Here is a 16,188-nt window from a genome sequence, read left to right as displayed (position 1 = left end):
ATTATTTTTGGTTGCAATTCGTCTGCTATCAGTAGCAGTACCCTTTCCCCATCCTAAACCCTTCACATTCTATCCTTGTAACTACACCATCTAGTGTTAGCCAGATCTCACTAATGCCTATAACGTTTGGCGAGGTTGCACTAACCAATGCCAAAAAACTCCTCCCTCTTGTTCTTGATACTTCTAGCATTAGTATATAGAATTCTTGTGTAGAGGCTTAAGTGCTGTGAGGACATTATGTTGGAGGTTTAATGGATTTTTTACAACACTCAAAAAAGAATTAAAATAGAATTTAATACTTCCTATATTTCGTCCTAGTCACTAGGACATCTACGGGGATTACAAAAACAATTAATGTAACGTGCACACAAAAACTTACAATACTAAGCCCAACCACGTGGGTGACATAAAGTGTCAGTTAAGGGAATATTGGTAAACTTTGATATTTGAAAATTGGTAAGCTTTGATATCTCCTCTTTGTTTACCAATATTCCCTTAACTGACACTTTATCTCTCTTAGAAAACGTTTTTCCCTCTGACATCTCATCATCATCTTCCTCCTTATACCCTCTTTTACCTTGCGGTGTCGAGGATCCATTGATCATCGGACCTCACTCCGTTTACAGGATAAGGTGGTCAGCCTTATGCCCCGGTGTATCCTATGGCCTGTAGTGTTGAGTTCTCAAGGCCAGTTTGCCTGCTTTGTGGGATGAAAAACCCCAGAATAAACTGGGGGAAAAACCCTGCTGTCCACGCCCAAGACTGGCTAACTTGGCTATAGCTGAGGAAGATCCTTCAGCTCCTCACGTCACCGACGGGAATCGAACCTAGGACACTCCTTCCCCAGGCATATGGTATGAAGCGCATAGCCACTAGGCTAACCACGCGGACCCTCTGACATCTTAGATCTCTTTTCCTTTGCCATCAACTCTGGGTATTTCTCTTGGAACAAGCAGATAGAGGGAACCGCCATGGGTTCCCCCTCTCACCCCCCTTGCCAATTTCTATATGGAAGATTTTGAAAAACGAGCCATAGACTCAGCCCCACTCAAACCTTCTATCTGGCTAAGATATGTAGATGATGTGTTCTCTATTTGGCCTCATGGCCCAGACACGTTAGACTCCTTCCTCAGTCATCTCAATAGCCTACATCCAAGAATCCGGTTTACTATGGAAAAGGAAAAGAACAATTGTTTACCCTTCCTAGACACCTTAGTCACATGCCTGCCTAATGATACACTTGCCTTCACTGTATACAGAAAACCCACACACACAGGCAGATACATTCACAAACTCTCCCACCACCACCCCTTGCAACAATATGGCATCATTAAAACTCTTACCAAGAGAGCCCACAATCTTTGTTCCAGTGGAACCACCCTCACTACTGAGCTTAACCACATACACAGAACTTTCCTCTCCAATGGCTACAGCGAACACAGTATCAAAAAAATAATCAATTCCTCCCCCATTTCCCGTCCCTCTCATCAACAAGATTTTAAAAATGCCATCACCATACCCTACATCCGTGGTACTTCGGAAAAAATAGCCAAGATACTAAAAAAGTATAACCTACACACAGCATATAAGCCCTACCGCAAACTTGCTACCCTTATCCGTTCTACGAAAGATCAGCTCCCTCCTCTCTCTCTGCCTGGAGTTTACAAAGTACCCTGTTCCTGTAAGCTTGCGTACTTTGGACAGACAGGCAGATCAGCATCCATCTGCCTGGAGGAACACAAGTCGTACATCGTTAAACACAACTATGGCCATTCAGGCTTGGCTGACCATGTTTTGGACACCACCCACAGAGTATCATGGAAGAAGACCACCATGCTCCACCACAGCAAATTCAAGAAAGAGAGACTTTTCTTAGAAGCAGAAGCAGCTCTCAGAAACCAACCAAATCTTAATAAATACAGTTGCATTAAGCTTCCGAAGATTTGGGAAACACTCATCACCAGAGGTCCCACCTTACATTCCAGGCCACCTACTACCGCCCTTAGAGGGCACTCCACCTAGATAGGACTTTAGTGTCACCCATGTGGTTGGGCTTAGTATTGTAAGTTTTTGTGTGCATGTTACATTAATTGTTTTTGTAATCCCCGTAGATGTCCTAGTGACTAGGACGAAATATAGGAAGTATTAAATTCTATTTTAATTCTTTTTGAGTGTTGTAAAAAATCCATTAAACCTCCAACATAATAGTATATAGAAACTTCAGCATTCCTTTAGGCCCACAGCCACCTTTACTTCCTGAATTGATTGTCCTATTCAATATTTTAGGTTGAGAGACTAGATTCTGCACTTGGTCATTCTCACACTCAATCGCCTCATGGGTGCCTTCACTCACTCACTCACTCCCTCACTCACTCTCACACACACACAGAGTGAGAGAGAGAGAGAGAGACAGAGTATATATTATATATATAATAATAAAAATAATGTAAACTTAATTGGGTAGTACTGACATGGTATCTTGTATACCCTTTGAGGGTACATATCAGGAAATTGATAATGATATACATAAACATATACACACTGAGTTTGCTTCACATTAGGAACACCCACCTAATAACACATTGGTCTACCTCTCTGTACAATCACAGCTCGCAGACACCCAGGAGCAGATTCCACAAGGTGTCAAGCATAATCCATGCGTAACCTGACCCATGCCTGCTGAAGCAACTCCATCAGTTCATTTATTCCACGAAAGAAGATCAGCAGTTCTCACACCCCTTTATAGCATATCCCACACATGTTCAGCTGGGTTACAGTCAGTGTAGTTTGGGGGCCAAGGCAATGTGACAAATTTGTTGTCGTGTTCCTTCAACGACTCAGTAGTATATGAGCCCATTGACAAGGTGCATTACCCTGTTTGAAAGATGGTGCACTATGGTTGAGAGACCTCCTGGAGATATGGATGGAGATGGTTGGCTAACAGGTCCCTGTTGCATTCATCATTCAATATTTGTGAGATGATAACCAATGGACCTAGGATGTGCCAGGAAAAAGCTCCCCCAGACATAACACCACCTCTACTGGACTGTAGAACCCCAACTGTGCAACCATAGGATAGGACTTCATCCTGTTTATGCCAAATTCAAACCCTGCCATCAGCATGGTGCAGCAGGAAATGTGACTCATCACTCCAGGAAACCTTCCATATGTCAAGGGTCCATTGCCAATGGTTCCAAGGGATTTCCAGGCATCGCAAACAGTGCCTCGCATTGCTTGTGATACCTGGCCATCATCATAGATACACTTATTGGACTCCAGCTGTGGAATTCCCCAGGCATATCAAGGGGCATCGCATGATGCATGTGGAAATGGATCAAACTGCCCCACAGTTGTACTGGTAACTGTTGCATGTCATTGCTGAGATACCAGTTGTGATGACACCCGATTTTCACCTCTAAGATCAACCACACATGGCTGACCAGTGTGATGAGCCCTTTTGCTGGATGTCTCTTCATGGTTATTCCAGTCCTGGTTCACCCTTGATACAGTAGTATGGGAGCAACCAACAAGTGCAGCTGTTTCTGAAATACTGGCACATGCCCTCTGGGGGCCCCAACTATCCGCCCACAGTCAAATTTGCTTACATCACCATGTTTCCCCATTACTGTCAAACATTTACTGATTATGAACAGAGGATAAGTGTGCCCATTTATAGTAGCCACACATGTTGATATCACATGATACTTTGTTATTGCATTGAATCTGTAAATTGGGGTGTTCCTAATGCTAAGTTAACTCAGTGTATATTATATATATATATTTTTTTTTTTAAGGTCCTTATGTCATTAACAAATCTGACACTCATATCAAACTGGAAGCTGATGAAAATAAAGTACAGGATGCTATTCTTATAATTGAAGAATTGGATTTTGATGATCGAGATTATTACACATGTGAGGCTGATAACGGAATTAGTAGTGCCAATTCTACTATTTTAGTTAGAGTAAAAGGTAAGCTTATTCCAATAAACTATATGACTATATAAACTTATTCATACTGAAAATGTATCATCATTATCCTTTCCTACTACATATCCGCCTTGTGAAAAGGAGGATGTTGAAAACTAGTTTTCTTTCAGATTATTTTTTTATTTGTTATTTGATTAGATTAATTTCCTTAATTTGATTAGACTTACTCTTCAGTTTTTCGGAGTCAATCTTAGTGGTATCAATACACCATACCTTAACTACCTCTGAGTTGTTTCTCCTCCTTTCCCAGCTGCCATCATTTTTGAAAAACGCTATCTGAGAGTTGTATGCAAGATGAGAATTGGAATGTGAGAGATGTACTGCATTTAAAAGTGAAAGGACAGAAGCATCCAAAGAGCTTCTGTCCTTTCACTCTCTCTCACAGGAAACTAGCATTAGTAGCAAAAGTGATCTCTTTTGGAGGATAGTCACTTGGGAGATGGCAGAATGTGTAGTATATTTTATTTAAATGGAGTCTGGAGGAAATAATAATAGGTACAGAAATATGAATGCATTGATATTTCTTTATACAAATGCCAGCACTGTCAGGAATAAAATCCTGTCCAAATATCACTGGAATCAGTGAAACATGATTGACAAAAGATTATGTCCTAACAGGAACAGAAGTAGAAGGATATAATAGCATATTTCAGGACCTATGAGAGAGAACTGGATTCGGAAGTGTTGGAAGTTGAAGTGTAGCAAGAAAGCACCTAATGTGTCTAAGCCATGTGGCCAAATAGAGAACACAGTGTCACCAAATAGCAGAAGGTTTGAGAATGGCGATATGAAGAGCATGCTTTTCAAAATGCTGCATATATAAATTGGTTATGGATGGAAAAATTAAAGAGATTAATTATGTCAGAAGGGAAATTTTATCTTACATTACATTTTTTTTTAAAATATTTTTAGTGATGGCTGATTTTAAATAAATAAAAAGGAAAAGATAACTTTTAGTTTCATTATATATACAAACATTTACAAAATGAATGTTGCATGAAAAAAAAATTTTTTTTTTTAGCAATGGCTGATTTTGAATAAATAAAGAAAAAGGAGAGGAAATTCAGGAGACCAAACCTGAGCAGAGTAATCCAGATATGGATGTATCAAGGCCTTATAAAGAGGAATATCAACTTCTTTATCTCTACTTGTTAGTTTGTTCTTCAGTAACAAAGGTGGTGAAGGTAACACAGAGGATTGCTGCAATAATGAGGACACTGACATGCAGAGATAAAAAGGTTATCATTCCATTGTATAAGACTGCTCAGACCACATTTAGACTATTGTTCTCAGATTTGGTCCCCAGGATTTGAAGAGGAAAAATTAATTGTGGAAAGGGTACAAAGGCAGATAACAAAGATAGTTTCAGGGCTGTACAATGTTAGTTATGAGGATCAGCTGAGGGAATGTGGACTGCAGAGTTTGGTGGATAGAAGAAGGAGAGGTGATATGATTGAGACTTTTAAACTGTTGAATGGTGGTTACAGGGTTGACACTGGGGAGTTCTTTTGCTTGGTTGAATAGAGGGAAGGAGTGATGAAAAGAGGCCATCCCTGGACGTTACAAAAGGAAACCGTGACCAAGAGAGTGAGGAGTGGTTTCTTTTCATGGAGGGTGGTTGAACCATGGAATGCATTGCCTGATGGAGTGGTGAGAGTGAGAACGGTCAATGAGTTTAAGGAGTGGTATGATAGACTTTGTGTTTCCTAAGGGGGGGGGGACCTCCCCTCGACAAGTCGATAGACTGTGTTTCTTAGGAAGGACCTCCCACGATGAGTCTTTTGACTCCATGGAGGCCTGGATAATAATAATAGGTTTTAGTTTTATTATATATGTAAAAATTTACAAAATGTATTATGCATTATTTCTCATAATCAGAAATTATTATTATTGTAAAGTCACCTCCATAGATTCTGAAGGCTCATTGTGAGAGATCCAATTTATCCATATAATCTATCATAATTCTCCTTGAACCAACAGACAAAGTGCTAACAACTGACTCTGGCAACCCATGTCATTCATTCATGACTCCAAGTGAAATATCTAGTCCTCACACTCCTGCTAATCACACTTTTACTCAACTTCCAGGGATGACTCTTGTTCTTTCCCCTCTAGCTAAGTGCTGAAATATTTTTCCTCCATCAATCCTATAAAACCCTTTAAGTAACTGAAATGTTTCTATCATATCCTCCCCCCCTTTTTTTTTCTGTCAACTAATTCTGCAGTCGACATACACTTAATCTATCCTCATAGGAAATCTTTCACTCAACTTTCCTCTGAACTTTCTCCACAACTTCCTCATCCTCAAGAAATTCAGGAGACCAAACCTGAGCAGAGTAATCCAGATATGGATGTATCAAGGCCTTATAAAGAGGAATAACAACTTCTTTATCTCTACTTGTTAGTGTGTTCTTCAGTAGCTAAGTAAGCTTATGAGCAACCTTAACAATATGTCCTCTGAACTGTAACTCTCTGTCTACCACCATCCCTAAATTCCTAGCTTTATCTGTTTCCTGGATTACAGTTCCATGAATGTGGTATACAACTTGTAATCTATTTATCCCAAAATGCATAACTTCACATTTTTCCACATTAAACTGACACTCATTATGACTATTACACTTTTTATATAATCTTTGTCAAGTAGCTTTATTTTATCCTCCTACATGTTTCACCAATTTTTCTATTGCCATCCTCAGGGAATACAAACTAGTAAGCTAAAATGAAGGTTACAGACTAGGTTATTTAAAGAAGCAGCTACAGTCGCCCGTAAAACTGAAAACCTAAACAAGAATCAAGGTCTAATTTTACTAGAAATTTGGAAAACTTTTATTAGATCATTAAACATCAAAGAAATGAACTTTCATAACAATTATGTCATGAGCCATAACGAATAAATCACGTTAACGAGACACGCACATTGTCACGCACAATACCAATTTTTTGTATGAATTAGAACCATCAGTGATAACCTAGTCTGTAACCTTCATTTTAGCTTACTAGTTTGTATTCCCTGAGGATGTCAATAGAAAAATTGGCGAAACATGTAGGAGGATAAAATAAAGCTACTTGACAAAGATTATATAAAAAAAGTGTAATAGTCTTATGAATAATTGTCAAGAAAAAATTCAACATAATGACACTCATTATCTTTTGTCCATACTGACAGCCTCTATTTAAATCATACCGCAAGCTCTAAACATTGCCTTGATTCACTAGGCCAGTGGTGACAAACCTTTTTATGTGCACGTGCCAAAAGTTTACAAATCAAGTTGCTGACGTGCCATGAAGTTTTTAATAGGGGAAAAATTAATACAAAATTAATTGCAGAATTTTATTGAGACAAGTTTAAAAATTAACATAGAATTTCATAAAAATGAACTCATAATTTGGCATACACATTGTCATATACAAATCAATATCAACCTATTATCAATTTATTAATTTGCAATATCAATATATCAATTTATTAACGAGATTTTTGGGCTGTTGTACATTAGATGCGAAATGCTTTATATCAGGTTCATATTTTGTCACTGTTAGTAATACACATGTCGAATGAGATTCATCAGTCATTCTATTTCTTAAACTATCTTTTATAAAATTCATTTCAAAAAATAATGACTCACAAGCATATATAGAGGAGAAAATTGATAATATAGCCATCGCTAGTTTTTTTAAACAACAAAAGGAATGACATTCCAGGTTTTCAATATTTGCTCTTCTGCATTCTTTTTTAATTGCGCCCAATAATCGATTATTTTCCATTATTTCCAAGTCATTTCTCAAATAGACAAACTTTTGTTACCATTTAGAACTAGATTGAAAATTGATTAATTGCATTTCTATATCTTCCAAATTCAGCCACTCAAAAATCTCCAAATTGAGTTTATCTGCTGATGTTGTGTCTGGATGCAAAATAAATTTTGATGTCTCTGCAAATTGCCTGAACTGCTTAAATCTTGAAGAAAAATTGTTGATTATCGACTGAATAACTGTAGAAAACTCTATTTAAATTAAGGGGATATTAAATCCCACATTGTTTTAAAGCCGAATAAGAAACCCAAAGATAGGAATCAAAGAGTTTCACGCCGAATATAGCAAACTATAAAAGTTTCGACGGATCGTAGCGTATGCTAAAGCACGTAGCTCAACACTAGGGCAACTCGTAGCAGAGGAGGGTAAAGTTCTGATCACTATTATCAGAACTTTACCCTCCTATTCTATAAATTTTCGTTTATTTAAAGCGTGTGCCGATATAAAATTGACCAATTTTGTTACAATGCTCATAATATGTTCCAATGGCTTGAAACTAGCCTTTGCCCATAAAACCTGCCAATGTATAATACAATGAAAACCCCAGAACTGAATGTCCAATATGTTTGGTAAATAAATTGACGAACCCATTTTCCTCTCCAGTCATACTGCAAGCACCATCAGTAGTTACTGATACAATTTTGGTTTGGAAGGATCTAGATCTCTTTCAGCAAGTGCATTTACAACTGCATTGCAAATATTTATTCCTTTTGTTGTTGTTGCTAATGATGTTCAACTTATCAATTCTTCTTTGATATTATTCCCAACAGAATAACGAATAAAAATTGCTAAACGAGCTGATCAAGTTATGTCAGTACTCTCATCAAGACAAAGAGAAATTAAACCAGAAGATTTTATATCAATTTTTTGCTGATGAGTTATAGTTTTAGCCATTTCTATGATTCTATCTTTCACTGTGTTTCTAGCCAAAGGCATATCTTTTATTCTTTGAATAATTTTTTCCTTGTTTTCAAAATCTTCAAAGAGAACTGGTGCGCATTTTAACCATGCTTCTTTTATATATTCCCCATCACTAAAAGGTTTCCCGTGTTTGGCAATTAGTTTCCTCAGGCCAACATTAAATTAACTTGTGGTAAGTTTCATTGACATATCCCATTCTGATCACCAAAAGTGTATAATATTATTCAGTATAAAATTGATTATTGTATTATTAAATTGTTTTTAATGATGTTGGTTTGAAAAAAAAAAAAAAAAAAATGGTAGTGAGAAAAATATTTATGCATTGTAACTTGCCATAGAAGTCAGCAGAGCAGGGGAAGCAGCAGAAGGATGTCGACTTGTCGGCGAATGCTTACCGTCGAATATAACTTGCCCTCGTGTATAACTGGCACCCCTGATTTCACTTTATGAAAAAAGACATTAAAACGTTTTGCATATATACCTCCCACACAAAAACAACACGCCTTCCCCAACAGCCATTATATACTGTAGATGCAAGAAAAAAAAATTAGTTTTATTGTATCCCTGAATAAGGTACAGAGGCTTTTGCAGTCTGTGTAATATATTTTTCAACAAATAGTGCAATTAGAGAGCTGGAATAAAAACGGTGCTAAAAACGCCTGTGAGAGGAGTACATGTGATGAATCACATGTACTCCTCTCACAGAATCTATATCATAGGTTCCCAAACTTTTTCGGCCACCGCCCCCTCGAATCCATAAACTCATCGTCAGTGCCCCCCCTGTCTTACCTGAGCCTACCCTACATTCAGAAAAGCGATTCACACAACCTACAAGGAACGGTAATAACATTTTAAAAACAAATTATTAATTTATAATTTAAATTTATTTTAAATCCAAAAAAAAAACATTTAACTCTAATAACAACTTTACATTAAAATCTAATAAAACATTGTATAATAAGGCTATTCAATAGCAGCTATTGACTTGAATGTTCTGAAAATCCTTAATGTGATGGATGGGCTTCATTGAGTTATACCAGTTTTTCTATGTCTGGTTTAATATCACTTAGCAGGCATCTTAAATCTCCACGTTGAGTTATCTGGAGTCTTATTCAAATTAAGTTGATATTGAATCCAACATTAGTTCAAAGCCAAATAGAGAAACCACAAGAATTTCCGTGAAACTACGAGTTTCATGCCGAATATAGAAACTATAAAAGTTCCGGCAGATCCAAGTGTAAGCAAACCTTTCATGACAGGGGCAACTCGTAGTAAAAGCGGAGTAATACTGATCACTATCCTTAGTATTTCCCATAATGTAAAAGACATCTCCTAGTGGACACACATAACATCATACATGTCCACTAGGAGATGTGTTTTATATTATGGGAAATACTAAGGATAGTGATCAGAGCTTACTTCATCTTTACTACGAGTTGCCCCTGTCATGATAGGTTTGCTTATGCTTGGATCCGCCGAAACTTTTATAGTTTCTATATTCGGCATGAAACTCTTGTAGTTTCTCTATTCGGCTTTGAAATCTCTTTGCACAAAGAGCAGAGATCTCTTTCTGCAACTGAAACTCTTCATAAGATTTTAAGATTTCTTAAATTTTGGGTTCAGCTCAAAGTCATTTTGTAGCTCAGTTAGTTCTTACTCCATGGCTCCCACTACCTCAGTATCAGAAAATGGATTTATTACCTAATCTGGAACTTGCAACGAAAGTAAATCCTTGATCTACTTGCTTTGTCAGGATGTACTTTTTGAAATGTTCAATTATTCTGGAAGGCGTCATGGCCTCATTAGAGAAGACACTTTCACAAATCGGCACATTGGCAGCTGCTGGTTTGTTGGTGCTGGTATGCATCCATATTTTAGGTATTCAATGCTATACTGCCTACATTTCTTCTTTGACATATCTGCATCTGCCATTTCTATTCTGGAACATGCAGAAATAAGTGTACATACATATTTGAAAGCAGTTTTTGTAAATAATAACTTTATCTTTATATCCTCACAATATAACAGAACCTACAATTTGCCAAGCTGTGACACAACACTTATATAGCTAAAAGCTTCACATTTTTGTTCAGTAAATACGAATATGGGAAAATACATTATAACACACTCAGTACTATTAAGGTAAAAAAGGACCACTTCAGAAATTACCAGCAAAAACTCAAAAAATGTTTTGGAAAACAACGAAAAATGTCGTGGAAACAATAATAATAATAATCATACACCAGCAATTAATTATTGCACATTTCAGCATTTTGCAGCACACCTTCAGCACCCCCCTGCTTCCTGCTTGCCTCTTGGCATCCCCTTAAGTAATCCCACTGCCCACTTTGGGAACCGTTGATCTATATGGATCACATTATGAAGGAAAGTGGTAATAAACCAGATATCAAAATTGGAGATGTTAATGTCAGCTCTTGGCTTTATGTGGATGATGTTATTCTTCTAAATAAATCCACCACTACAAGTCTGCAAGATTCCCTGACTAAATTGAGTAACTGTTGTAATAGACACGGTATGAAGGTCAGTAATAACAAGACAAAAACAATGAAAATAGGCAGAAGCATTGAAAATATCAACTGCATTGTGAATGGAGAACCTATAGAACAAGTGAAACATTTCAGCTACTTAGGCATGATTTTTTTTGTGAAGATGGTAAATTAAATATGGAAATAGACAACAGAATCAACAAAGATGGTATGGTAGGAAGTCAACTGAATAAATTTATATGGAATAAGAGAAAAATTAGTTGGAACACTAAATTAGCTGTATACAAGACAGTGTTTAAACCAGTTTTAACTTATGGATCTGAGAGCTGGGTCAGAAGTAAAACACTTGACCAAAGACTAGTGACCGCAAATATGAGTCTTGAGAAAGATTAGGGGCATGAACAGATGGCATCAATGACAATATCATATTAAAAACGAGGATATTAGGAAAAAACTTGACATTGTCAGCATCCAGGAATGCGTTAGCAGAGGTAATCTCTGGTGGTATGGTCACTTTAACAGAACGGGTGAGGAAAGATTAGCAAAAGAAAGTGTTCTCTGCCAGGTTGGCAGAAAAAAGACCCAGAGGAAGACCAAGATATAGGTGGATTGATACAGTAAAAAGTGCCTTAGAAGATAAAAATATGACATCTCATAATGTTGGCGTCTTGACAGGTAACAGACTGATTTGGAGGAAAATTGTAAATAGGAAGTTAGTAATGATATAAATTTTTCATGTAGTATTATCATATCCTGTACACCCTCTGAGGGTACATGGCAGAAGTTTGATGATGATGATTATTATTATTATTTATATTCTTTTTTTTAAAAAAAAAGTATGAAAAAAATGGAATCATTTTTAAATTATTGAAAATGCAAAAGTGTACTAATAGCTCTTGACCATTATTATTTATGCACCTCTCTCCATATTTACCTGTAACATTTGGCTTTAGATTATTTCCACCTCTAGCATTGAGATCAACTGCTATCAGTATATAGTCCATTTTTATTTGAAATATTTAATTGTTTTTGAGATTCCTCATAATATGATCATTTACAAAAGTGTCGTTTTGTATTTTGTTTTTCTATATATTATCAGTTAAAATGGTCATTCCACTAGAAGCTTTTTGTTGGTCTACCCCACATAGCATACTATAATCATCTGTATCTTGTTCACTTTCAACTTTTTACTATGTTAATATTTTTTTTAGTTGTTTTACCAATTCCTTTGTTGTTATGTTTGTATTCCATGTAGCTGAGATTCCTATTCTTTTACCGTTATACTTTCCTGGTTGTAATCCATTATTTTTGTCTGATGAATTTTCCATTTGAAGTTTTTGAGTTATAATGGTTTTTATTTGGTAAAGTAGCCATCCTTACACAAAATCTCCAACATGATAAACTAGGTATCATATTTATTCTAGCACCTACTTCTTCACCTGTCCAGATAGGGAGGCTCTGTTGGTGGTAGCTTAGCTACTGCTAGCATAACTCTTGAGATTGCTGGTGCAAGCAGGCCCCATACCACTTCAAGATGAAGATACCATCAAGAAGGAACGAGCATTTCCTAGAATAGAATTTGGTTAGTGCATATCCTGTTAATGTATTTTATGGAACATCACATAGAAAAGACCAAATAAGGTACAAAACAGTATTTATGTATAGTCTGAAAGCAGCAATTTTATTACCTTTGTTTGATAAATTTAATAAGTTCATATTTTAGTGATTATTATATTATGGCACTTAAAATAAGTTAGTTTTTCTTTACAACTTTATATTATAGATAAACTCGCAGCTTTATGGCCTTTTTTGGGGATTTGTGCAGAAGTTGCAATCTTGTGTTCTATAATATTTATTTATGAAAAGAAACGAGTAAAACCAGATTTTGATGAATCTGATACTGATCACAACACTGAAAAGTAAGTTACATATAAAATATTTCTGTGAGAAGATTGATATGACTATATATGCAGTTAATATTAAATTAATATGAAATAAATTAATGTCTGTTACAAAATTTTCACATCTCACAATCAGAATCGTGTTGATTCTGATTGTCACCAAATTTTTTTGGGAGCGGAAACTAATGTAGTTGTTTTAAGATGTATTAGAAAACAATAATTAAAGAGAATGCTATATTCGGTTCATATTTTTGAATTTAAATATTTAAATATATGAACCATCATTAATGAGCCATGTGAGAATGGGAAATATAAGGGAGAGAAAGAGTAAATGTGAATAGAAATACTTTCATTACTGGCAAAGGAATTATTAATAATTAATATTTATGATGTTATATATGAGCAAATAATATGTGATTCTAAAAACTCTAGATAATAATGGACCTAATTAAAAAAAAAAAAAAATTATAAGCAGAGTGAAAGAGATTTGTTTGTGAAATAGAAATAACTAACTAATAATAAACACCAGCTGTACAAATTTGGTAGCTTATTAAATAAACATAGGGAAGGTTTCGAGTGAACTTATTTGATCAGGTCATCATGTAGATGTGGCAGGAATACATATTGGTTGATGAGGCAGTAAATCATCATCATCGTTATTGTTATTATTACCCCAAGACTCCATGGAATCAAGACACTAATAAATTTAGTTTAATCCTTTAAACTAAATTTATTAGAACTAAAAAGCCAGGCCCAAGTGGAGATACCAGGCAGAAGCATTAGCAAGGTCATCTCTACCTATAGGAGTTGCCAAACGGTGTGCACCTTTTTATTATATTACTCTGGATTTAGAGAAAGATGTTGAAAGTTTATTTTTCACTTGGTTAGACTATAATAAATTTAGTGTAATCCTTTATCCAGTGTGAGCAAACAAAGTTTGCACCTGAAAGAATCTTCAGGACTGGGGTAAGGTGGTACAACACCGGGCAACTCGTTGCTAAGGTGGAGCAAGCTAACATCACTCTTACTCCAGTCCTGAAGATACTTTCAGGCATAAACTTTGTTTGCTCAGACTTGGATAAAGGATTAAACTAAATTTATTATAGTCTAACTAAGTGAAAAATAAACTTTCAACATCTTTCTCTAAATCCAGAGTCATTTAATAAAAAGGTGGCACACCATTTTGCAAATCCTATAGGTAGAGATGACCTTGCTAATGCTTCTGCCTGGTATCTCCACTTGGACCTGGCTCCCACTGAACAGACCTCAGTAAAGGTCGAAACTAGTCTGGGTAGTGGCCCTTCCCTTAATGCATAACATTATATCCACTTGGGCCCATCTTCTACCGAAGAGACCTCAGTAAAGGTCGAAACAAGTCTGGTTAGTGTCCAATCCCTTAATGCATAACATTATACATATCCGCAAGGAAATGTGTTTTGCATTATGGGAGATACTGAGATAGGAGTGATGTTAGCTTGCTCCACCTTTGCAACGAGTTGCCCGGTGTTGTACCACCTTACTCCAGTCCTGAAGATACTTTCAGGTGCAAACTTTGTTTGCTCACTCTTGGATAAAGAATTAAACTAAATTTATTATAGTATAACCAAGTGAAAAATAAACTTTCAACGGAATCAAGCCTCATCTAGGTGGTTCCTTTTATCATACACATAGTTCATCATACCATGCCTTAAACACACTCAAATTCTCTGCAGACACTACACTCTCAGGCAAGGTATTCCAATCATTCACAATTCTGCATGCAAAAAACCTGATTCTCACTCCCTTGCACACACACCCTCTTTATACAGTTTGCAGGGATGACTTCAGGTTCTCCCATGATCTCCCACTGTTTTCTGTAGAACCTCTCCAACATTGATCCTGTAACAACCCCTTACTAACTTGTAGGTCTGTCTCTCTATCATATCTCCCCCTCTTCCTCCTATCTATTAGACTCTGTAAATTTCATCTTCTCATTCCTTCCTCATATTCGACATTCCAGAGGTTAGAAACTACCTTAGTCAGTCTCCTCTGGATCCTTTCCAACATCTCTTCGTCCTTTTATAAACCAGATGACCAAATCTGGGCACAGTATTGCCAAGGGGCCCTAGCACTACTCCAAAGAAAAAAGAAAAACACTAGAAAACTTTCCAAAAATCGTTTCCTAATTAAAATTCATTTTTTTATTTATGCTGTGTCATGTCTTCTATTTCTATACTACTTATGAATTAGCGATCATTGCAGATGCTCAGTCATAGGGCGTATGATATGTGTAGTGTGTATTCGCAAATCGTCTACTCAACTCGCCCCCCCCCCAAGATTAAATCCTGAGTGCACCACTGCAGTAGTCCATGTGTGGCCTAATCAAAGCCTTATACAATGGAACAAGAATCTCCCTACTTCTGCAAGTCAGTGTCTTCTGCATCATTCCCAGAAGTCTTTGTGTTGTCTTCACAATATTGGCAATGTTTCTCCTAAATTTCAGATCCTTATCCAATATCACCCCAAGATCTCTTATTTCCTCCATCTCCGAAAATATATCCCCACCAAGCATAAATTCTACATCCCATCTTTATTTCCCAAATTTTAAAACCTTGCTTTTTGCAACATTGAACTCCCATCCCCATTTCCATGCCCAATCACTCAATTTATTCAAGTCTTCTTGTAAGGCCACAACCTCTTCTCTACTCTTCATAGTTCATCCCATTTTGTCATCTGCAAACAACTGAATATTTCCATCCAAATCTTCGCCAATATCATTAACATACAAGTTAAACAGTAATGGCCCTAAAACAGACCTCAGTGGTCTGTTTTATCATCACTAGTGACTTTCCTTTTCTGGGATATTGCTCCCCCATACAGAACTTGCTGATACCTATCAGATAACCAGACTCCAATCCAATGCACTAATCTAATATCCAACCCCATCCACTCTAGTTTGACTATCAACTTATCATGCATGTAATCTATCAAAAGCCTTTGCAAAATCTAAGTATATTACTGTGTATCCCTCTCCAATTATCTTCTAAAATTTGTTGTGCTTGTTATGTGTATTTA

The 16,188-nt window shown here is 36.5% G+C and overlaps 1 protein-coding gene across 1 annotated transcript in view; it reads left to right on the top strand.

The window, feature by feature from the left end:
* The window catches only part of LOC150099739 (basigin-like), a 290,188-nt gene that overhangs the window by 245,822 nt on the left and 28,178 nt on the right, over positions 1 to 16,188 (top strand). The window contains exons 10-11 of the mRNA XM_090403617.1: positions 3,795 to 3,971; positions 13,017 to 13,152. Of these exons, the coding sequence (XP_090259743.1) occupies positions 3,795 to 3,971; positions 13,017 to 13,152 (313 nt within the window). The remainder of the gene's footprint in view (positions 1 to 3,794; positions 3,972 to 13,016; positions 13,153 to 16,188) is intronic.

The sequence above is a fragment of the Typopeltis vanoorti genome, chromosome 14 (genome assembly GCF_054136105.1).
Source record: "Typopeltis vanoorti isolate ZY-2024b chromosome 14, IOZ_Tvanoo_1.0, whole genome shotgun sequence".
Taxonomy (NCBI): domain Eukaryota; kingdom Metazoa; phylum Arthropoda; class Arachnida; order Uropygi; family Thelyphonidae; genus Typopeltis; species Typopeltis vanoorti.
The sequence above is the reverse complement of the archived record's forward strand: the minus strand, read 5'-3'. Positions and strand labels throughout refer to the sequence as shown.